This window comes from Scophthalmus maximus, chromosome 2 (genome assembly GCF_022379125.1).
Source record: "Scophthalmus maximus strain ysfricsl-2021 chromosome 2, ASM2237912v1, whole genome shotgun sequence".
Taxonomy (NCBI): domain Eukaryota; kingdom Metazoa; phylum Chordata; class Actinopteri; order Pleuronectiformes; family Scophthalmidae; genus Scophthalmus; species Scophthalmus maximus.
The window spans coordinates 10,680,947-10,704,608 of record NC_061516.1 but is presented as its reverse complement, the minus strand read 5'-3'; the positions used below and the strand labels follow the sequence as shown (position 1 = coordinate 10,704,608).

Here is a 23,662-nt window from a genome sequence, read left to right as displayed (position 1 = left end):
TCTTTCATGGATAAGACGTGCATGTATATATTGTATACTGTGAGTGTGCAGGAAAGGTGCGGACATGCCAGGCGGCTTGACTGGGGCTTACATAAGCAGGCTGCCGGGCGCAGACATGGACCTCTCCTCTCTCCTGCTCGGGCATTCGAAGGGGTTACCGAAGGAGCGCTTCCTCAGCATGGCCTTCACCAGGATCTGAAACATTCACAAACGCAGGTTGGTTTACGAATGCACACCGGTGTCCCATCTGTTGTTTCGAGCTTGTGGTGCGAGGAGATGGATTTCCAAACAATGCTGTAGGGAGACTTGCACGTGTGCAGGGTGGTAAAAAGCCAAACAGGATATCTTGGAGTTCTTTGGGGGAGATCAACATGAAGGTTTTTCTTTCTTTTCTTTCGTGCCATTACTGCATGAATCTCAAAAGTACACAGAGAATGTTCAACTTTCAAAAAGGGGGGAAAACCTCTCCAGTAGTTTTGTGTGGAAGAAACACTTCACACTCTTACCGTGTGTGTTTTAATCTGTATGGCCAACGCTGTGACTTGTACAGGCACAGACTGATGGCTTCAGGTGAATCATGTCGTTATGCTTATGGGCGGCCAGAGTCCTCTCTTTGTGAGATCAACACTCATCCAATCGCGTATCGAGGCGATGTTTGTCACGAGTGAAGCTTTGCCTGTACACACTCCAGACGTGCGAGTTAAAAGCTGCTGTTGACATACAACATCTGGCATACACAGCACCTCGCGTCAGGTATGTCACTCATGTATACCGATGTTACCGCGCAGCAGGCCAACAGCAGCCGTGCCAAGCATGCAAACATGACTTTTTTGGAATGCATTTCTTGTGCGAGCGCTCAGTTCATTCCTCACTGTCGATGGAACTAGCTTTGTGTCATGCCGGTTTGCACCGTTGCCGCTCCTGGCCTAGTTCATCACCACAGACAGGTGACAAATTATGAGACACAAACTCGTGTCTCAGGGGTTGCTCATTATTTTGTCATGATTGTGGTTTGCAGGGATACAGCTGCTGAGCAGCAGCTACTCTCGAGTGCGGCAGACTGTGTCGACTGTGCTCGGCGAGGACGGGACACTCTTTGCCTCTCACCACTGCAGAGAGGCTGGGGACAAACTTGACCGAGTTCTGGATGTCCTCTTCCGTCACCTCCACCACAGAGCAGTGCTCCTCCTCCAAAGGCAAGGGGTCGGCGCCTCCCCGGGTCACCCACTGGTCCGTCTACACACACACACACACACACACACACACACACACACACACACACACACACACACACACACACACACACACACACACACACACACACACACACACACACACACACACACACACACACACACACACACACACACACACACACACACACACACACACACACACACACACACACACACACACACTCAAATTTTATGACAAAAAAAATATTGTGTGTTTTTTTCCATCTCCAGCCCCTTTCATTCGTTCCAATTGGAAACATGGATATATTTGATTATTTTCAAAAAAAGGCTGAATAGTTTCCAAAGAAAGCTGGCTACTGTAGTTTTAACACCCGTTATTGAAACAGGAGCAAATGTTTTCTTGTTGTGGACTTTTTTCTGCCGTACATCATAATAAACAAACATACAGTGCATCCGGAAAGTATTCACAGAGCTTCACTTCTTCCACAATTTATGTTACAGCCTTATTCCAAAATGGATTCAATTCATTTTTTCCCCTCAAAATTCCGCATATATGACAAAGTGAAAAAAGTTTGTTTGAAATGTTTGCAAATTTATGAAAAATAAAGAAGGAAAATATAACCTGTCCATAAGTATTCACAGCCTTTGCCATGACACTCATTGATCTCAGGTGCGTCCTGTTTCCACTGATCATCCTTGAGATTGGAGGCCACCTGTGGACCATTCAGTTGATTGGACATGATTAGGAAAGGCACACACCTGTGTCTATATAAGGTCTCACAGTTGTCGGAGCAGAAACCAAAAGATGAAGTCCAAGGAATTGTCTGTAGACCTCCGAGACAGGATTGTATCGAGACACAGATCTGGGGAAGGGTACAGGAAGATTTCTGCAGCATTGAAGGTCCCAATGAGCACAGTGGCCTCCATCATCCGTATATGGAAGAAGTTATGAACCACAAGGACTCTTCCTAGAGCCGGCCGCCCGGCCAAACTGAATGATCAGGGGGGGGGGCTTAGTCAGGGAGGTGACCAAGAACCCGATGGTCACTCTGACAGAACTCCAGTGTTTCTCTGTGGAGAGAGGAGAACCTTCAGGAAGGACAACCATCTCTGCAGCACTCCACCAATCAGGCCTGTATGGTAGAGTGGCCAGACGGAGGCCACACCTCAATAAAAGGCACATGACAGCCCGTCTGGAGTTTGACAAAAGGCACCTGAAGGACTCACAGACCATGAGAAACAAAATATTCTGAACTGATAAAACAAAGATTCAACTCTTTGACCAGAATGCCAAGCGTCATGTCTGGAGGAAACCAGGCACCGCTCATCACCTGGCCAATACCATCCCTACAATGAAGCATGGTGGTGGCAGCATCATGCTGTGGGATGTTTTTCAGCGGCAGGAACTGGGAGACTAGTCAGGATCGAGGATAAGATGAATGTAGCAATGTACAGAGACATCCTTGATGAAAACCTGCTCCAGAGCGCTCTGGACCTCAGACTGGTGCGAAGGTTCATCTTACAACATGACAACGACCCTCAGCACACAGCCAAGATAACAAAGGAGTGGCTACGGGACAACTCTGTGAATGTCCTTGAGAGGCCCAGCCAGAGCCCAGACTTGAACCCGATTTGAACATCTCTGGAGAGATCTGAATATGGCTGTGCACCGACGCTCCCCATCCAACCTGATGGAGCTGCAAAGAAGAATGGGATAAAAATAGGTGCCAAGCTTGTAGCATCATACATGAAAAAGACTTGAGGCTATAATTGGTGCCAAAGGTGCTTCAACAAAGTATTGACCAAAGGCTGTGAATACTTATGTACATGTTAAATTCCAAACAAACTTTTTTTTAACTTTGTCATGAATTTAATCCATTTTGGAATAAGGCTGTAACATAACAATGTTGAAAAAGTGAAGCGGTGTGAATACTTTCCAGATGCACTATATTATCTCCCAGTGTAATGGCTCACTAATGTATTTATGCTTATTAGTATGATCATATATCTCCTTTCTCACCTCCAGAGTTCCGACGTGACCACAGAATGTGTACATTGACAGTGACATTGTAGTCCTCAAATCTTTATTGACTGACAGGAGTTTCTTCTTTAAACTTTGTTTGTGTGCGACTGTATTTGTGTGCAAGGGACATGCGTGATGCCTGGCAGCCAAGTTATCTTTATTATTCCATAAACACAAACAGAGTCTCTGGTGAAAAAGTGACTCACTGACACGATTAGATTGTGTCATGGAAACCTGGGGAGCGGGGAAAGTCATCTACTCATGGCTGGTCCAGGGCCTCACTGCCCCCCCCCCATACTGACTGACTCTGTTTCCGCCCGTTCCCTCCATAGGGACAGACGGGTTTCATCATGCCCTGCAGCAACGCAGCATGACTAATGAACCCTGCTGCACTATCACAGCGAGGTCGGAATGCCACAAGCCACCATCAGTGCGGAGAGAGGACATCCCAAACTAAAAGTGGCGAACCCCTGGGGGTAATTTCACATTTTTTCTTTGTTCTCTACGCTACCTTGATCTCTGGGATGGTGATCCGGATGTCTGGGTTCTTGTCCAGCATCCGCAAGATCAGAGTTCGCAGCTCCTCACTGATCTTTGGTCTGCGGGAAAACAAAAGATAATTATACAGAAGCTTTGGAGCATGTGTAAAATTTTGAAATGAGATTCATCCGTGGTCCGGTTTCAACCAGAATGTTTCATGCATTCAGAGTTGCATTATTTGAAGTGTCTTGATTACATCATAGATATTACGTAAAAGACTGGCCCTGTGGTCATTAAGGACAGACATTTATCAAATTAATCTAAAACAATGTTTCCCAACCTATATCTATATGCTCGCAACTCCTCGTCAGATGCAAATGTCTGAACAATCAACCAAAAGGTCAATACACCAACAGATTTTTTAAATTTGAATAATCTTTAGAGGTAAAAGAAGGTAAACCGATCCAGTATTTAAATCCAAGGTTAGAGAACAGTATTGTATTTTGATTCTTTTTTCTTTCCGCAACTGGTTATTACTTTAGAAGGGTCTGAATAATTGGTATTCATAAACGTTCCTAACTGTAAGACTTTACGGACTCAGCTCCCAAAACTGTAAAAAAAAAGGCAACCCTCTCTTTTTGTGGGCTGACTAAACTCCTTCAGCCTGGCTCTGAACAACTGGTTCAGACTTCTCTCCCACTGTGATGTGGCCAATCCGGGCAGGCTGGGGTTTATCAGGGGGCGGGGCTAAAAGAAAATCCAGGGGCGTTTTAGATAGAGGGTCAAAAGAGGAGCTGCAGGAAGGGGCAGTGTGAGAACACTGATGCCTTTTCTGAACATTAGAGCATGTAAACCCTAAAAGTATAAACATAGTGTCAACTTTAATGGATAAACTGCTGGAATAAATGCTTATAGATCTAGAATAGCTAAAATTACTTGATAAACATTTGAAACAGTTAGAAATAACAGAAAATACGGCAGAAGGGGTTTCTTGAATGCACCTGACAGGAACTGTGAGACTTTTTAGTAACTTCACTGAACAGAAATGAGGAATAGTGTGACTGTAAACAGTCAAGGTCATTACTATCTCAGTCAAATAGTTTTATAGGTGCTCAGTCATTGATCACAATGGCAGCAGCAAACCTTAAAGCACTACACCCACAGTATAATGGCCCCATCAGAGCTGACAAGCAGGAGCCGCTGACTGCCATTGATAGGTTCGATGTGGAGGTGATTTCATTAGCTATTCTGAGGAGGGTGTGTTTGTGAAGGAGCGTTCAGCACACCACACACTCTCTTGAGCGTGTTGGGGGAAGACACTTCAGTCATTAATGATATGACACCCTTTACTGACACATCCTCCAACTGCCACTCACGGCCCCTTCACATGCGACGTGTTTATACTCCAGTCTATCACCACAGCCAGCCCCTTCCTGGCTTTTTATCTCCTGCTCTCTCGCTGTCGTCTCAGCATTATTCACCCAACAAGACCGCCGTGTTTCTTTTAACCTTTTCCGGGAGAACGGGAGATAGGGGACGCGCAGCGCAGCAGCTCGCATGTGTCCAGGCGGCTGCCGCCACGGTTTGCTTTTTCTCTCGCCAGTGCTTTGTTTTGATCACATGCAGGTGACATTTACTATGTGCTGGCGCAGACTGCTGCGCTAGGCTTTTAATTTTTTTTGTAAATGGAAGGGACAATGTAATGCTTCTGGAACAAATTAGGTGATAGCAAACAGAGGTGGCTGGAACGTCACTGCTGTGTCTTTTAATCAAGCCGAGGAGAAGGACGGATGCAGGAGATGGACTTACGCTTCTGGGAAATCCACAGGCTTGCTCCTTATCTTATTGTGCAAAGCCAATATGTACTCGTCAATAAATGGGCACTGCAGGTGAGGCAGAAGAAAGAGAGAAAAACACAAGGAGGGAACACTGAATTACCACTGTATCCCTGAACACAACCAAGACAAAGATCAGCAGCTTCTGGTATCCATTAAAATGAATGATGTCAGTAGACGGGTGCAGTATCAAAGTGTTCCTACTCAAAGTGTCACTGGGGGCTGCTAACAAGCACTGGAATCTGTGAAATTAACACTTTTCCAGCCTTTACTGTTAGAGTTTGTGGACCGGATCATGATAAGTGACTGTGGGAAAGAAAATTTTTGCAGGCTTGCCTTTCCAAAGACGAAACAGTAGAGTGTAACTCCCATGGCCCACACGTCCAGAGCCTGTAAGAAAGCAGCAGTAGTGATGTTTAATGTGACACAATGGCAAGCAAACAGAAAAAAACTTTGACATTTAGAAGCACAACGATCCCACATACATAAACAAATATCATACATATATCAATACAGATTGCCTACAGTGATTTATGAGACATTTTCTGCGGACGTCTACCATCAGCCAGCTTGGAGAGATGGATTTGTATGATCAGCAGTGGCAGAACCACTTCTCATCAGGCTTGTAGTCGTCCTCTCAACCTTCAGTTCTGTTCCCTCTCCTCTGACATGTGTAACTTGTTCTAGCTGAAGGTTTCGACAGGGATATTAAAAGAATTTCACTGCTAAATTGCACCAAAATCACGAATTTTGGTGAATAATGGGCACAAAGCTCTCTGGGCGGGACCAATCAATAATAAATCAAGACCAATGCAAGACTAATCAGGGATAGGTCCTTCTTCAAAGCTCGAGGACACAGTAGGCTGAGGTACTTGAAAGGCTCTTTTTCCTGCAATCAGCTACTCTATTCGGGCCCCTTTCTTATGGACACGCAAGGTCCTTCCTTGGGTAAATCCATCTGTATGCCATTGGTGATTGCCACTGCAGAAAGGAACCCTGAATTTTATGGATACCGTTGGAAATGAATAGGGTGTCAGGGGGTTGAGACCTGAGGCTTGGTAGGTCATTGTTCATAGATCAGCAGGTAAGGCTGGTTGCACAAGCCTCAAAACAACAACATCAATCAATTTCTTTCAGTTGTAATGAAAAAAAGCGACGACAAAATCAAGTATACAGTTTAACTATGGAGGAAAAGCCCAACTTTGTGCTCGCTGAGCAGTACTGGCAACTTGCCTCCGTGGAAGGTAACTACAGTTTGTCATTAGATTTGTCGCTAGGTGCCATTTGAAAAAAAAAATGTTGACAAAGTCTAACTGTAAATCTAACAGACCGAGGTGCTGGCTTGGCAACCCTGCCTGCAAACGGCCCCCTGATGACGTCTGCACCAATTCATTTTAAAAGCGCAGCAGCCAATGGGGAAACTCTCAACAACGCTCGGCCAGCTGCCCACTGGTGTGACTTCAACGGTCATTCAGCCAAATAATGTGGATTTACTGTCGAGGCAGGTGGTAATCGATCATCATCATGAAGTGGCAGGTCATCCGTGACAGACATGACTGGTCATTGCTTGACTGTAAAACAGTAGCAACAGTACTGTCTAATGGTGTGAATCTTTCCCTATTCAATAACAGGAATGTAAACCAAATAATCTTGCTCCACTCCTTTACTGGTAATGTCTTTGTTTTCTGTAGGATTTTGGTCACTTATACCGGATAAGACAAAGGGGAAACTACTGCCAATGGCAATTTGCTTCTCGGATTAACAGGCCAGCAAAGGTCTGAAATCTCATCTCGGGTTTATTGGTTCTCATTTTCAAATCGGCAGCTGCTGTAACCTTCCTGACTTCAAAAACACACACACACACACACACACACACACACACACACACACACACACACACACACACACACACACACACACACACACACACACACACACACACACACACACACACACACACACACACACACACACACACACACACACACACACACACACACACACACACACACACACACACACACAGATTAAAGTACTGTATCTCACTTTTCCACTGAAGCTCTTGCGCTGATCTGACAGTGTCTCTGGGGCCATAAAGGCTGGAGTACCAGCTGTGCTGGACAGCAAAGCATCGTTGCCCTCAAACTGGTTGCTGACCCCGAAGTCCGCTATCTTCACGTGGCCATCATCCCCCAGCAACAAGTTAGAGGGCTTGATGTCCCGGTGGACAATCTTATGATAGTGCACTGAGAATGAGAAAGAGGCGTTAATTTGCCAGGTTTTAAAAGGGATACTATAATAAAACCAGGAAAAACAACATCATGATGACTAAAATGGAAAACAGCTCATCCCCTGGGGAAATGTGGAGGAACTCGTGCCCATCTGTTTGAATCTTGGTGCAATCTCGGTTTGATATTTCTTATTCTTCTCAATCATCCTTTGAGAGTTGTATAAAAACTTAACCATTTGCTTAGGGGTGTCGCAATAATTGACAATAATCGTACTACTTCAAAAATTAAATAGCAAGATGTTTCTGCAGGGAACACTACAATCTGCAGGGAACACTACAATCATTATCATGCTATTCATGTTCCTCATGCTGTGAGGAACATTAATATATACAGTAGATGGTTAGAGGTTAAGGCTACACTTATACTAATACGATTTACGTTACTAAGTAACTATTCTACAGTTGGTTACTAAGTTAAAGAAAATACTACAAACAAGAAACAACAATAGTGAAAAGTAAGAGCAGAGATTTCTTTTCTTGAAGCGACGAGGTGGAACTAGTACTTAGTAGTTTTAGGCGAGTCATGATCAGTGAGAACCAATCAGGCAGCGAATGCGGGTGACTGAGCCATTATTTCTAAACATCTCTGTTTTCGACCTGTTCAAACTACATCGCAGCCCTGGAGTTTTCAAACTACAACAAGACCGGCAGCATTTCCAAACAACTCCGTTATAGGGGCTTGAAAACTCCGGAGTAGTGTGGACGGCAGGCGCAAACGTAGCGACAGTGATGCGTTTTAAAATGAAAACAAAGTAATGTGGATGTAAACTGGGTCTGGCCTTTGGTTGTAGATGTCTTAATAAGTTTGGACCAAACTGTTATGAAGACACAGCAACTGATAAAGTACCTGGGTCCTTTAATTAAGTAAAAGTACCAATACAACAACATACAAATATCCCAGAGTAAGACTTAAATGTCCTGCATTCAAAATCCTACTTACAGAACGTAAAAGTACAGAAGTGCACTTAAAATATAAAGTAATTGTCGCAATGATGCATATTCACTAAAAGTTGCAATCAGGGCAGCTGAACTTGGTTGTGGATATTTGTTTCAGCTCTCATTCAAAAGGCCTCTAGTTCTGACGGACTAGTGGGGAGACTCTGGTATTTAACTTCTGTGGGTTCTCTGTCAAGGACCAAGAACTATTAGTTCCTGGAACTACTCTTCCGGGAACTAATAGGATCCTGTGGCCCATTGTTGTCTCCACTTCCACCGCGGCCCGTAGTCCCGGGAAGCTTATGCAAATCAGGTCGACGACGCATGGAAAAAACGTTTCCATTCGTTTCGCGTTGCCGTTTCGAACTCCCGCTGGACATCGTCCCGGCGAAAATGCTCAGCAGAGCCTGCACCTCGCCGTCGGCCCACCTATCGCAGCTTCTCTTCTGCGTGTCCGTGACGGAGCGCAGTTAAAAAACCAAACAGTAGAGAGCTCGCAGCTGCACACCGGATTTTAAACATGGCGGGTGAAATAAAAAGCGACGAGTACTCAATCATAATTCTTCAGCACTGGTGCCGCGCCCCCATAGTTCCTAACCTTTGGTTAGTACTACCTTCAGAGCAGGGTCTTTTTCCAGGGTAAATAAATTACCCAGGAACTAAATTTAGACTGGGTATAGTTCCTGCGTTGGAAACGCTGCTTATGTCAAAGTAGAGGAACCATCCCTCAGTAGAGGGGGTCTACGCCACCACCCAGCCCCCACCTACAATGCTGTCCCTCCATGCGGTAACAGGACATTGAACAAACCCCTCACACTGGGCCCCATGGGACTGTAAATGTGGTTGTTAACACTTGTTACTACAGACGGATGTGTGTGTCAGTAGCATGTTACTGCTGCAGATGGGCGGAGTGTTAGTTGTTCAGTAGCTAAGACCAAAGGTTGCAAACCTGGGGGTGAGGCCCTCTCAAAGCGTCACAAGAGAAATCTGAGGGGTCGTGAGATGAACAATGGGAGAAGAATTAACACAGAACTCACTTTTTCTTACACAAATATATGTTCACACTTTGGTCTTTCGACTGAATCTTTCCTTTTTTCACTAAAGTAATGGATGGATTTAACTTTTTGGCCTTAACACAGCAATCTTTATTAATATATTTGAGAGGTTTATTGGACAGGACAACGGACTCCAATCAGACATCACTGTTTTAGAAAGTCACAACCCAAAAAGGTTTTAATATTAAAATTATAATTATAATAAACAGCCGTCTGCGGCTAAGCCCTGGACACCACTCTGATTGGATAAGTGGTGCCTTCTTGTCTGAAGAGGTCTTTATTTAAAAACAAGGCACTTGGCTTATTAAAGGCCTTGGCAATTAAACATTGTTATCTTGAATAATACTTACATTTAAAAGCCACAACATCAGTGACCTACAAAAAGACAGCAGAGATTTATAATTATGGTTAATTTAAGTTTAATTTAAATTTCACTTTATTCCATCAAGAGAAAATCATATTGGGCATATTGGGGGTTGGTTTAATATTAAAAATAATAATAATTGTGAAATAAACAGTCATATTAATAATTTGTGTAAAATAATGAATGAATGAAACAACCATGTCTTAAATATTTTGAGAGATTTTGGTATATTATTATATTATGATAAAATTAGAAATGTATTTTTATTTCAAGTTTTGAATGTAAAAATGTTCCTCAGAGAAAGTCTCTCCATTTGTTCACCTATACCAACAGTAGCTGCCCAACACAGGCTCCTCACTTTTAAGACAAAGACGTTTAGTTACTTGTTGGAGTAACTTCTTTACCACAGCAAAAAGAACAAGTAACACAAAAATGTCAATATTACACCATACTAAGTTAATACTTAATACTTAAACATTATCTGTAAATCAATAAAAATTATATTAAAAAATGCTTATAAATATACTCCACAGTCGTTGTGTATTTCCAAAAGGGTCAGCGTTAAAAGCCAAGCGGTGAGAAAATCGCCCTGCTGAAGTACCCTTGAGCAGGAAATGTAACCGAGGCGCAAATGTGACCGGTGACTCTTGAGGTGTCCCGGCGCAAATAAAAGTATCGTGTGGAAATACCATACGTGTAGTCAGAGTCTCTAGACCTCGGAGCACAGAAAGGGAGCATTGCTCTCTGATCATTAGACCCACAGCCTGGTGAAACGGATGGATCTCCAGAGAACGAGGACACGACACTGATGAGGTGGCCAGCACACAACTGTGGCCAGACCCATGGGGCACGGGAAGAGATGGTCAAGAACACTTTGTTCTTCAAGATAAAAAGTAAAATGCCATCATATGATATTTTATCATACTTTATCATATTATTATTTTTCTTTAAGAGACTTGATAGAGCGTACTGTAGGAAAGACAGAAGTCCGATGTTTCTGCTTTTACATGCTCAGCAACATTATTAGTGTCATATAGAGGTACAGCTGTAGAAACAGAAAAGGACATGCTCTCCTGGACACTAAAAGCACTGTGACAATTGCTTTATGATGCATCCATGCAAAAGATACTTACAGTACTCCATGCCCAGGATGACGTCTCTGAAGTATAACCTCGCCTGCTCCTCGGAAAAAGCATCGTCTGTGGGCACTTCCATCACTGGACTTCAAATCCACACAGGCAGTAAAGCAGAGTGGAACGAACACACACACACACACACACACACACACACACACACACACACACACACACACACACACACACACACACACACACACACACACACACACACACACACACACACACACACACACACACACACACACACACACACACACACACACACACACAGCAAGATAAATCCACAGATTATGTGCATCTGTTGTGTCGTTACCACTGTAATTTGATTCCAAAAGTCAAGGGTATTCAAATGGGAAACATCTATCCAGACATTAAGCATTTTTTTAGTATCTTCTGAACTGAGTGTAAGGTTTCTCACAGGACATAAACAAACCATTTAACAAAATGATTTCTAGAGGGAGAGAGTTATAACGCTCTTGTATCATTCACTATGCACCAAAAGCAATATTAGAAATATATAAACATATATTTGTACGCACCCTCCCACTATCTCCATCTTTAGCCATTTATATGAATACAATAATAATCATATCATTCAAAGCAGAGATAAAATGCCTTTCAGAACACCATGTGCTGAACAAACTGTGTCGGCTCAAACCATAACCCCAGAATACATGGCAGTTTTAATACTTAGCACTCACTCAGTTCCAATACTTCCCAGTCACCCAGAAACGCTGAAGCTGAAACACTTTGTCGATTGACAGAAACTTAATTGGCAGAAAAAAAAAATCATAATTTACTAATTGTTGTTTTGGAATCAGCTTCTAACGTTTGTGCAGGTTTTTGTGCAGTTAACCAAACATATTGACTATTGGTCCACTAAAACCAACCGTCAACCAACAGTTTGAAGAAAAATAACTTTCAGACCTTGTGAAAATGAAAAATAATTGTTGGTTGCAGCCTGACATCTCTCCTGTGCTGTTACAATATTGCCCCATATGTTAATTACGCGGCACACAGAAAGTGACAAAAAGTGGAAAACAATTGAGAAAACACTACTTTAGAGCAACTGAGCCCACTATTAATTAAAACAATTACGGCTGTAAAACTAGCTTTTGACACAGGGTCACTGTACAAGACAAGAGATGTACTGGAGAGACCCTCTGTTGATAATGCACTGTATTCTGTGATAAATCAGGTTCATTTAGAAACTACTGATATAGAGTGAACCTGGATCTTTCAGGGCCCTGAAAGTGTTACTTAGCTAATCCTTTAATGAAAGAGAAATGGACAATGCACAATAAAATTTCCCAGGACCTGTCGCAATATTTTCAGATGGCTTGTTTTATCAATCAGCTAATTTTGAAAGATTTGCTTGACAAAAGACAGCGGTTTAAAATCGTATGAACAAACCGACTGATAGATTGACAAGCTCCTCATCAGCCTATTCAGAGTGTCGTAATTTCAAGTCCTTATTAGTGGTAATGACATTAGTTGTTATACTACTCAAGTAGCAATAAATATATCAGTAAAACAATTTTCATAGTTCTAATACAAGTACAAATATGACTCGTTTGAGAGAAGTGATACAAACAGTTGTTGCACGTCAAAAGTATTAGTTGCTGTAGCAGCACCCCGTGCATTAAAGCACGACGAAAAAGATATTATCTTTATGAGTAGAGGATGACATATTAATAGCAGCTGTATTAATCGGCTCAGCTGTCATCATCTTCCTCCCATAGGAAACAAGAGAGCAAAGTCATTATCAAAAATCAGGCGAATTTCAAACAGAGCCCATCTTCCTATTAAAAAGTGCAGTGTGACTTATTCATGCACACATGTGAAAATGACACCAGCTTCTCCTTCCCAAGGTCTCAGATCATTAGATCGTCCCAAATACTCCGCGGCGCAGGAAGGAGCAGCCCGTGCATTAGGACCCGAGACGTCAACGGGGCCAACTGCCACAGGTATTAACTGAAAAAACTAAGGACATGATCAATCCCTGTGTCGCCTTGGAGTAATGAAGGGGAACATTGCTGAGACCGAGGGGTGGATAGATGAGGAAATGCAGAATGGAAGGCAGTGGAACAGAGGGGATGAGCATTAAATGATTTATTTACATGTTTTCTACTCACCCCTTAGGCATCAGCTCAAACACTGTCAGAAAAAAGGGAGGCAGAAGGAACATGTCAGACTGAACAATTCATTCATTCATTCATTCATTCATTCATCCAGCTGGGTTTGACCACTCCTGGCACTGAGGCAACACCCCAGCACCATTATCATTCATTGACAGCTACTTTGATAGCTAAATGTGTCATATTTAACTCATTAGAAGTTTTTCCACATCGGGCTGTATTAACTGTGACCTGCTGGCATTGCTGATGGTAGGTTTCTGCATAATGTGTGTGAGCCCTGGGCTGGCGTGGAGGGAAGCAAGGGATCTGAATTATGAATAAGTGAAATGGACACTTGTTGGTGGCATGTGTGTCAAGTGCCCGAGACTGAGCGAAGGTAAAAATAGATAGTGAGAGATTTGGACAAAGAAAATATGATCTGCGTACCCATGTGAAGGCTGTCCTCTGTGGGATCATCCAGCACCTGCAATATTAACATCAGCACAGTGAAATGGAGGAATTTCCATTTGAAACATTCAAGGCACAGTTGGGTGAGAACAACGTGAAAATGAACATGTGCTAAGTCTCTGGGTTAAACAAAAGTTGACACTGTTGAATCAGGACCAAACCCATTGGGGAGATGAAGTCTTTTGTTGCTTAAAAAAGGACTGAGCAGAGTTATAAGAGGGAACTGTGATGACAGGGCCCTTGATACTTAAATAACTAGATGTAAAATGACCCTTTGGCCTTTTCTTTGTTCTCATATCAAAGCTGTATATAAATCTCAGCAGTCAGTAATGTCGTTGGGAGCCGTAATTTAAAACACAAGCTCTATATGTGTCCAAGTTCACATTTCTGCAGTTGACACTTGGCCCGGTTCATGGCCGGATTAACCTGCTGCAGAGGAACTGGGTAAAAGTGACTTGCTTGGGCCTCAGATCAAGTGTGTGTAATTTAAAAGTATTGAAAAGTTTGACGTCACAGAACTTTTGCTTTTGTGTGCAGTTACCATGGTTACAAGTGTTCATCGCGAGGTGTCCATTTTAGTCACTCTAAAACAGAGTCTGACCCGCCGCAGTAAATTCCGTTTGCATTTCCAATCTCTGCCTGCCTGAACAGAACCACTCCTCTCTAATCCAATCTAGTTCTGCAAACCTGGCATCACTGCAGAACATTGGGCCTCATGCAAGATCCGTTTGTACGAACAGATTTGTTCTTAAATCTTGTGTACGAGTGCATTAGGAGAACTTCCCGTATTAACCATTTTCTCATTCTGACGAGTGGTCAAGATCTGTTATTTAAACCATGGATAGAACCACATATGGATAGTCCTCCCACATCACTTTGAAGCAATTATACATATATAAATTAAATGTACATACAAATGTCAGCTCATTATGTTGACATTATTCTGTTTAACTCTACAATTCGAGTTATAATATAATTCTACATGTATTTATGTACCTGCTAAACGGTGTTGCGCAATGACCAGGGACGTACGCCTCTTAGGCATTTGGAATGCGTGTTGTGGGAGGCGCTCACGGAATCGCTCAAATTAGCTCAACATCTCTAGTCAACCCGCAGATGAGACAACAAGCATGCGTACTCGTGCCATGGTAAAGTGCACAGTTGTTGTGAAGTTCAGAAGGATGTGAGACTGCCTGGAGGCTTCTGTGCAGGTAGTGTGGATCAAATACAAGGATTACATTTTTGACATCTTATAATTCACAAGATTTTAGAGGGAAAACTAATGCTCTTACTGGCAAATCATGTAAAATATAAACTCCAAAAATATAATTGCAAGGTCATGATCTGACTTCAAATTAAGGCAAATGTGTATTACTGTTTTGGTTAAAACTAACGTAAAGGAAACTAAAACAGAAGAGCTACAGTATGTTCTAGACAATCACATTCAGTTATTTTTAACCAAAGCTTTATTTATTTGCTCTTTTTAGGATTTCAGGATAATGAAACCCACTTGGTACAGCAGCAACAAAACTCAAGGCAACAAGGGAAGAGGTACAAAATTATAGAAAATATGGCAAAAATATTGTATAAGTATCGTCCTCGTGAAATAAAGCTTAAATGTGCAGTGGTTTGGATTGAATGCAGTGATTGGATTTGAGGTAAAAAAAAATAAGTAACAACTAAATATGCATATAAATACATATTGCACAGGATGATAAAATTGCACAGGTTGTGAAATATAGATAAATATATAAAGTACAGAGGGTGATAATGAATAATGGAATACAGTATGGCAGTATGACACTGCAAGTAGTGCAAGGAGTTTGTTTTGATGATGTGATGAGACATGATGTTGTGCAGTCTTGAAAGCTGTTGGCATGAAGGACCTGCAAGAGCGCTCCTTCTTACACTGAGGGTGCAGCAGTCTGTTGCTGAAGGAGCTGATTAAGGTCCTCTTAAAAGTCTGACATCGACTATAGGGACTTGTATCTGAGCAAATGTTGTCACTATAGAGGTGTTTTCACATTCCTCTCCTGGAGTAAGAGATTGTCTGTACAATTTGAAATTCAAATGAATCCTGGGCAAGCTAGATTGGGTACGTCACAAATACAGAAAACAAATCGCTGTCGAATATGCAAATTCGACAGAAACCGGAAAACTTCCAGTGCAGCAGAGGCAGCGCATCAATGAGAGGACGGCAGGTGTGTCAACAGACAGTTATCGTTATCAGTTCATGAAAGTTTTATGGCGGAATCTCGCCAATGTTGCCGCTGGCCATCTTGTTGTGCACATTCTTCCACTGGTCAACCTAGTGCAAGCAGCTTTGGTGAGGGGGGCACGCTGCCTGCGTCATTTGCATATCACGAATATTCATAGTCTCAGAATCCCTCAATGAGGGAGTTAGAGTGGATGGTTTCCAACCCCATTTCAGGTCTTTTAAACTTTTTGGGGGTAAACACCTAATACTATGATTTTAGAAAGTAATATATTCAGCTAATACTAGTAGTTTTTTCAAGTAAAATATAACCAGTAGTCAAGATGCAATGGTGCAAAACACACATATTCGCGTCTAGTCGCGTTTTTGCATTGACTATGTATGTAATCTAGTCACGCAAATAATTATTCTCACGTTCGGTGTGAATACACCTTTAGACATCTTTTATGTCACTATGGCCCAACAGATTAGACTTTGGTGGGTCAATGTGCCTGAACTGGTTGGATGGATGTGTATTCCATTTGACTGGTTGGGTGGGGGTCAATAAAGAGAACCTGTGCTCTAGGGGAAGGGTTGGGGGTTATGGAAAGAATTGTAGGTTAGTAGGGGAGATGCCATGTGAGAGGTATGAGTAAGGCTAGGTCCCCCGCAGTTCATCTACGGAGCCAGGGTAATAATTTTATTTTTGAGTGTTTCTTTGAATTTCTCTGAATCTCTTCAATGTCATTTACGAGGGTCATTCATCTCCCCATCAGTTCATCCCTAGATTTTGTTCTCTCCTTTTCCTTGTTGTCAATAGCCTGCTCTGTGTTCTGTGGAGACCCCAGGAGGAAAGACTTTTCCTGATGCCCCTGGAGTCTTTCCTTGTCCAGGTCTTCCTGCATCTGCAACAATTCCACCTTAAGGCTGGAGGTTACTTGCACTTGGTCAGCGACCGGACAGCTCAACCACCCACTGGGATTTCAATTTTTCAAGGTATTTTTCCGCTTGGCCCAGTGAAATTTTGACTTTGGAGGTTTCCTCCAACTGTCTGGCTAGGCCGGTCTCTGCCTCCTTCCTCCTGTCCGATTGGACTTTGCTATCTCCTTTCAGTTTTTTTATTTTTAAGGCAGCATCCCGTTCCATCTTCCTATGTTTAGACAGCTCAACAATATAAAAGGCTCTCTCATTGTTTGCTTGGGTTACTTGATGTCTGAGTTCATTTTTCCGAGTCTGTAATTCAGTCTTTCTTTTAATCATTGTAATCAAACATTTCTCATTCTTGCAAATCAGCTCAATGAGTTCTGACTCTGTGACTTGAAGGGCTTTCTTTTTGGTCATATCTGGCTTTTCTGTGGCAGGCTGCACTTCAGTGGTCGCTGCAGACTGGACCTGGTAGTCGTAGCCTTGAACCTGGTTGTAGGCTGGACCCTGGTAGTCGTAGCATGAAAGTTGGTTGTAGGCTGGACCCTGGTAGTTATAGTCTGGACATTGGTTGTAGGCTAAAACCTGTTGGCAGTAACCTAGACCTTGGTTGTAGGCTGGACCATGGTAGTCGTAGCTTAGAACTTGGTTGTAGGCTGGACCCTGATAGTCGTAGCGTGAAAGTTGGTTGTAGGCTGCACCCTGGTAGTTATAGTCTGGACATTGGTTGTAGGCTAGAACCTGTTGGCCGTACCCTAGACCTTGGTTGTAGGCTGGACCCTGGTAGTCGTAGCTTAGAACTTGATGGTAGGCTGGACCCTGGTAGTTATATTCTGAACATTGGTTGTAAGCTAGAACATGGTGGTCGTAGCATGGACCTTGGTTGTAGGCTGGACCCTGGTAGTCGCAGCCTTGACCGTGGTAGATAGAGCTGGCTTGGGTTGGCACCGGCATGGTGTTAAATGGCACTTGAGTCTTTGTAGTCTCTGGGTTGGTTTCTACGGCAGACTGATTTTCCATTTTCCCAAGAGCCTGTGCTTTGTTTGTCTCTGCAGACTGGGTTTGAACTGAAACAGCTGTTGACATCGCTTCCTCTGCTTTAAGAGTCACTGACGATGACAACTTCTGGACACTTATATTCTGGTTTAGCGACTTTATAGATTTCTTTATGTGCAAACGGAGGACTTTTAAAAAAAAATCTCAACTGTTCACTGAATTCAACTGGTAAAAAGAGTGATTCTTGTCCAGAGCCCCCAGGGTAAGACTACAAAAGATCAAAGCAGAAAGTTGATCTCAGAGAGATCGAAAACAAAGGAATTGTTTTTGAAGTGTGATGTCAGAGATTTATAAAAAAGGCTGATGTCAGAGGCTGTGTCCCAATTCAGGGGCCACCTCCTTTGGAGGCTACAATTGTAGACCGATTAGGTCGCTGCGATTCTGCTGTCCCAATTTGTGGACTCCTTCGAATGAATGTGTCCTTCCAGCCACAATCAACAAAGGATCCAACCTATCCCAAGATTCATTGCGCGCCAGTTCAGAAGGGAGATAATGGCAGTCAACGATAATGCCAACAGATAATACTTTTGTATGAATCCGGCTTCCATAATATCTAAATTGAAAATTTGTAGTTATCGGCACACGTTTGAAAAGCCCAGGGGCCTTAAAACTTGATAATTACTGTTAAAATATATATGTGTTAGGTTATGTGACTTCTTTCACTGCTACTCCTGCATTCAACGTATGTCACAGCCTTTGTAACAAAACATTCACCTTCTAATTTAACAGGTTCAATTTGGCGATTTCATTGGTAAGAAGTACCTCATTTTACCTCCAAGTGGAATGCGAAGATATAACAGGCTGTGAATACTGCTCGGTTTCGGAGAGTTGTATGTAACATTTCTCTAGCACATTAGAAATGTAAAGTACTTTGAAAAAGTTGATTATACAGCAAACCTTGGATTTTTGCTGCTTTTGTTGTTGGTGTGAAGGAAAACTGACTAACATTTTTGTGTTTTGTTCCAGGGAGCAAGGCGCAAACTTGGTTTTAAAAAAGGGAGAAGAGAAAAACTGTTCAATAAACAATAGCCAAATATTTAGTGTCCATCTTTCTCAACCTGTGCAATATATATGTTATTCTTTATTCTTTTTTTTTACGGCACATATATACAACACTGAACTCATTAGTCATATTTTTATCCAATCCAAACCACTGCACATTTTAGCCTTTTTTCCACAAAGGGGCTGGTGGATGAGCCTTAACACAGCTGGTGTTAAGTTGCTCCATATACTGTAAGCCAGTGAAGGCACATCAAATTATTTTAACATGCTTCATACTGAATAAAATTTCAATCAACCGAATTCCAATCAAAGTGTACTGATCCAACACCAGGAGTAAACATGCCTGCGCAATATCGCCTGCTATGACACGTGTTGAATCCATAATTGTGACAGAGACTTCCCCTCGACCTCCTTGCAGTCATCGATCGCCTTGCTGTGAACAGTGCTTTTTTTCCCCCAAAGCCATTTTCATAACGATGCATTTTATATTTATTTCAGTGACAGTGCGACTCACAGGTTACACAGTATTAACACCTCAGATCTGGTACACCACTTAACTCCTGCTGACGCTGCTAAAATATAAACTTTAATAATTTCTGGATGTCTGATAGCAGGATTTCAATTTCAGATTTCATAAAGTTCTCTATTAGTGAAAATAAATGTGTGGAAAGTTATATATTTTTTCTGGCTATACTCCATCAGTTGTCATCATTTCCTTTTTATTCCAACTAATCTGTCATGAGTCAGATATTACCACTGATTTGTGATGCTAAAAGCTGCATCTGCCTTGAAGCCCGTCCTGTAAGGTAATATTAAGCTTTGGTTATATTTTCAGGAATGTGAAATTAGATTAACACAAACCAGTTGACACAAGGTAAGCATGGAGCTTTAGAGCCCCTTGGAGTTCTGCGGCACTGGGCAGTTGTCAGTCTTGCCCGGCTGATAATTCATCCACGGACAGGTTAATGAAAACAGGTGCTCCCACAGGACAACATGGCCCACATGCTTCTGCAAGGCAACAGCTCACACCGCAAACCACGGGACACGCAGTCCATGTGGAGCATCTGTCTAAATACAACGTTGTGGTGAATTCAAATGATCACAGCGGAGGCAACGTTTGCCAAGAACACAGTCCTGGAAAAACAAGGACAGGGCATCAAGGAAACAGGAAGACTATTTTACTCATGTCAGTCAACAGGTGAATGTTAACATTACATTGCATTACATTCAATGTTTGCAATAGTACACGTTTGCTTAAAGAAATACTGCTCTCTGCATCACATATTAAATAAGAGCTATAATCAGTAAATGAGCTGTTGTGTGCAAAGTGCTAACCATTAGGTATTTAATTTGTACATTTTGACTAATACAGTGACGTAATATGCATTAAAAGGGTATCTTATGTGGAAAGGACATAAATTGAGCTTGGGATTTTAAGTGTCAGCTCTCAGAACAAGTGCATGCGATTATGAGGCCAGTTTTACCGTCTCTTCCCAACCCGACATTATCTCTTTCATCAGTTTTAATCTGTTCCACTTGCCGGGGACTCTAATGCTTCAAAACGAGTGTAAATGTCTATTCATAATTAGATGGACTGGACTGCAGTCTCACAGGAATCAGTTGGATAACGATAATGAATGTAATCCTGACCCAAGCACAGCCCATTTTACCGGATGAACAGAGAGAGATGGAGAGACGGGGGAGGAGGCACGTCTCCCCAGTGCCTACGCATGCCCAATATGAGAGTGAGAGTGATGGCAGACAAAGAAGGGAGGAGATTCGTCCGTGTGCGTGTGTATACATGTGTGTATGTTTTTCTGCTGGGATGGCCACACTGGAGCAGAAGTATTAACATCTTTCCTTAAAAACACCCAAACAAGCCAGGCAGCTTTCCTACGGACTGACTCCCTGAGCTTAACTCCCAGCAACAGTGACCCCCCCTCCCTCACGGCCCGCCATCTGGCCAAGACAGAAAAATGCTATGATTATATCGCAAAGAGTGCCGGGCATCTTGAGTCGCATCTTCAAAAATCAGCTATCATATTTCATGAACAGCCTCTGTAGGAAAACTGACATCAATCCACCTTCAAAATTTCCCCAACCCGGTTTGAGAGTGTCAGCCGTTGTAAATATGAGAATAGATTTACAGGGCGGAAGCCGTGGGTTTCCCAGAAAGTATCACCTAAATATCATGAAGGTCTAGCAGAAGAAGTGTGATCGATGGTGCTGGAGGGGAAAGCCCGATCTCATATTTCCTGGCAGCACAGTGTTTACCCGCCTCTTTGGTCGGAGATAATACAAGCATGAGTCAGGGTACACAGAAAGAAAGGTTATCTGAAGACATAGAGGTCGAGGATAATCCTGGCCACAAATCATTAAGCACGGCATCCGGACTGACACGCAGAAGAGATAAACAACACGACAACAGACGACATGTCTGCATTCTGTATCTGGTGGTTGTTTTGCATCTCACTTTTGTCATTTTGGATTCCAGTTATTGTCATTATTCAGTGTCTCTTTTCAAGGTATTTCGCATCTACTCATGGTTGTTGTTGCATTAATATTACATTAATAATGTAATGTAAGGTGCTGCACTTTTAAGCCAAAAAGATTTAGATTGTGCTTATAAACGGTAATTTAAAGTCATTTGCAGTAATGTTCCAAAAATGTGTGGCAAAGTGAAAACCTGGTTATATTTGAAGCTGGGGACAAATGCTTGCTTGTCAATCAAAGGGGTCACAATAACCAGTGTGAAAGTCATATTTATTCCCAGTATATATGTTTTTCCTCTCTTCTAGAACACTAACACACAAACACAATGTCCTTCCAGTCGCATGTACAGTATGCGTCTGTGCAATGCTCTGCCTAAAATAAATTCATCAACCTCCTCCTAAAATCCCTGACCTTGTTCCTCTCTCCTGCCCATATTCATTCCGGACCAACCAGCGGGACACTGCACATCCTTAGTACTTTGCCCCTATCATTGCAAAAAACTGCTAAGAACTCATTCATTTCCAAGCAAAGCTTGAGCTTGTTCAATGTCAAATGCAGATCGGACATGACGTTACAATTGACCCGCATCAATGCAAGTGAAAACACATCCGCTGTTGTGTGTTCAACAACCCAAAAGAGAAACGTACCTCCACCAGCTTGACAATGTTGATGTGGTCCAGTTTTTTAAGGATGGCTATCTCTTGGTATACCCTCTCCAAGGGTCCTAAGATTTTCGGCTGCTCCCCTTGGGCTGCCTTGGGTCCCCTTGGGGGTGGGCGACCTGCAGAGAAAAACACACACACACACACACACACACGCACGCACACACGCACACACACGCGCACACACACCAAACACACACGCGTACACACGCGCACACACACCGCACAGACACACACCTTCATTAAATGATTCATTTGATAAGGATTTGTCCTGGCAAGGAACATTTCTCTACCATGTGTGATCAACCAGAAAAAAGAAAACTGCAATACGTAAAATGTGTAAGGTCTCGCAACTACAGTATATATACCGTGTCTCACATTCTGCTCTGACAAGAGCAAATTGAACAAATTTTCTCAGTGTCACAGATATTAGAGAATTAATTTGAAACCAGTTTGACATGAGTGTGAGAGAGAAACTGAGAATGAAAGGGCTGAAAGCAATGATTGCACCCATTTATCACCATGGCTGTCATTTTCCTCCAAGCAAAATCCAATCTGAGAGATTATTTAAAAGGCAGTTCACCGATTTTCATACAGGAAGCGCAGTAACGCCGTTATCAGACAACAATCCTGCAAAGTGTCCTCACTGCCAAAGTACTGTCTCTCTCTGTGGGTTACCTCCTTAATCTCGTACCTGCTTTGTTTTGTTTGATTGAGAAAAGATCAGAACGGGACTTACGTGGAAAACCGCACTGCTTCATTAACTTCTTCTTGGACACGACCTTCATGGCCTGGGGAAGAAAACATTGATTTAGATCAAACTGTGTTCTCAGTACAAAGAGTGAGAGAAGCCAAAAATCATTAGTCAGCCAAAGTCATTAATCAAGAACTATGAACTTATTTGAACTTAGAACTAGACCTGCAAGAACGTATACCCATTAACTGACATTAAATCAACTTTTGGATTACATTTAATGTCAATGGCTCTTTAAGGGCATTAAATAACCAACAAATCGTTCGGAAGATTTAATTAAATTTACTAAGCAGAAAGAAAAAATAGATTTTCTATCTATCGTTATTATCCTTGTAAAAGGTCGGGGAGTATCTGAGTAGAGGCAATGGAACCTTGTGATTGCTTTCTCAAGGAAACGGTGTGTGTGTGTGCGTGTGTGTGTGTGTGTGTGTGTGTGTGTGTGTGTGTGTGTGTGTGTGTGTGTGTGTGTGTGTGTGTGTGTGTGTGTGTGTGTGTGTGTGTGTGTGTGTGTGTGTGTGTGTGTGTGTGTGTGTGTGTGTGTGTGTGTGTGTGTGTGTGTGTGTGTGTGTGTGTGTGTGTGTGTGTGTGTGCGCGCGCGTGTAGGTGTCTACAGACTTCTTCTGGAAGTCACTTCCAGACAGACAAGCATCCATTAAGCAAAAGAAGGAAATGTG

General features: G+C 42.5%; 1 protein-coding gene across 7 annotated transcripts in view; it reads right to left on the bottom strand.

The window, feature by feature from the left end:
- The window catches only part of camkk1a (calcium/calmodulin-dependent protein kinase kinase 1, alpha a), a 62,101-nt gene that overhangs the window by 5,799 nt on the left and 32,640 nt on the right, over positions 1-23,662 (bottom strand). For 6 of the 7 annotated variants that reach the window (XR_004790278.2, XR_004790279.2, XM_035626649.2 and 3 more), the window contains 11 exons: positions 22,974-23,025; positions 22,220-22,353; positions 13,883-13,919; positions 13,454-13,475; positions 11,313-11,401; positions 7,581-7,780; positions 5,871-5,924; positions 5,509-5,582; positions 3,731-3,818; positions 1,108-1,236; positions 92-195 (listed from right to left, as the gene is read on the bottom strand). Coding sequence is in view for 4 of the 7 variants with exons in the window: in XM_035626649.2 (XP_035482542.1) it covers positions 92-195; positions 1,108-1,236; positions 3,731-3,818; positions 5,509-5,582; positions 5,871-5,924; positions 7,581-7,780; positions 11,313-11,401; positions 13,454-13,475; positions 13,883-13,919; positions 22,220-22,353; positions 22,974-23,025 (983 nt within the window). In the remaining 3 variants the exon portion in view is untranslated. Of the gene's footprint in view, positions 1-91; positions 196-1,107; positions 1,237-1,955; positions 2,894-3,730; positions 3,819-5,508; positions 5,583-5,870; positions 5,925-7,580; positions 7,781-11,312; positions 11,402-13,453; positions 13,476-13,882; positions 13,920-22,219; positions 22,354-22,973; positions 23,026-23,662 lie in introns of those variants that run through there. The other variant, XR_004790280.2, reaches the window with a different exon arrangement.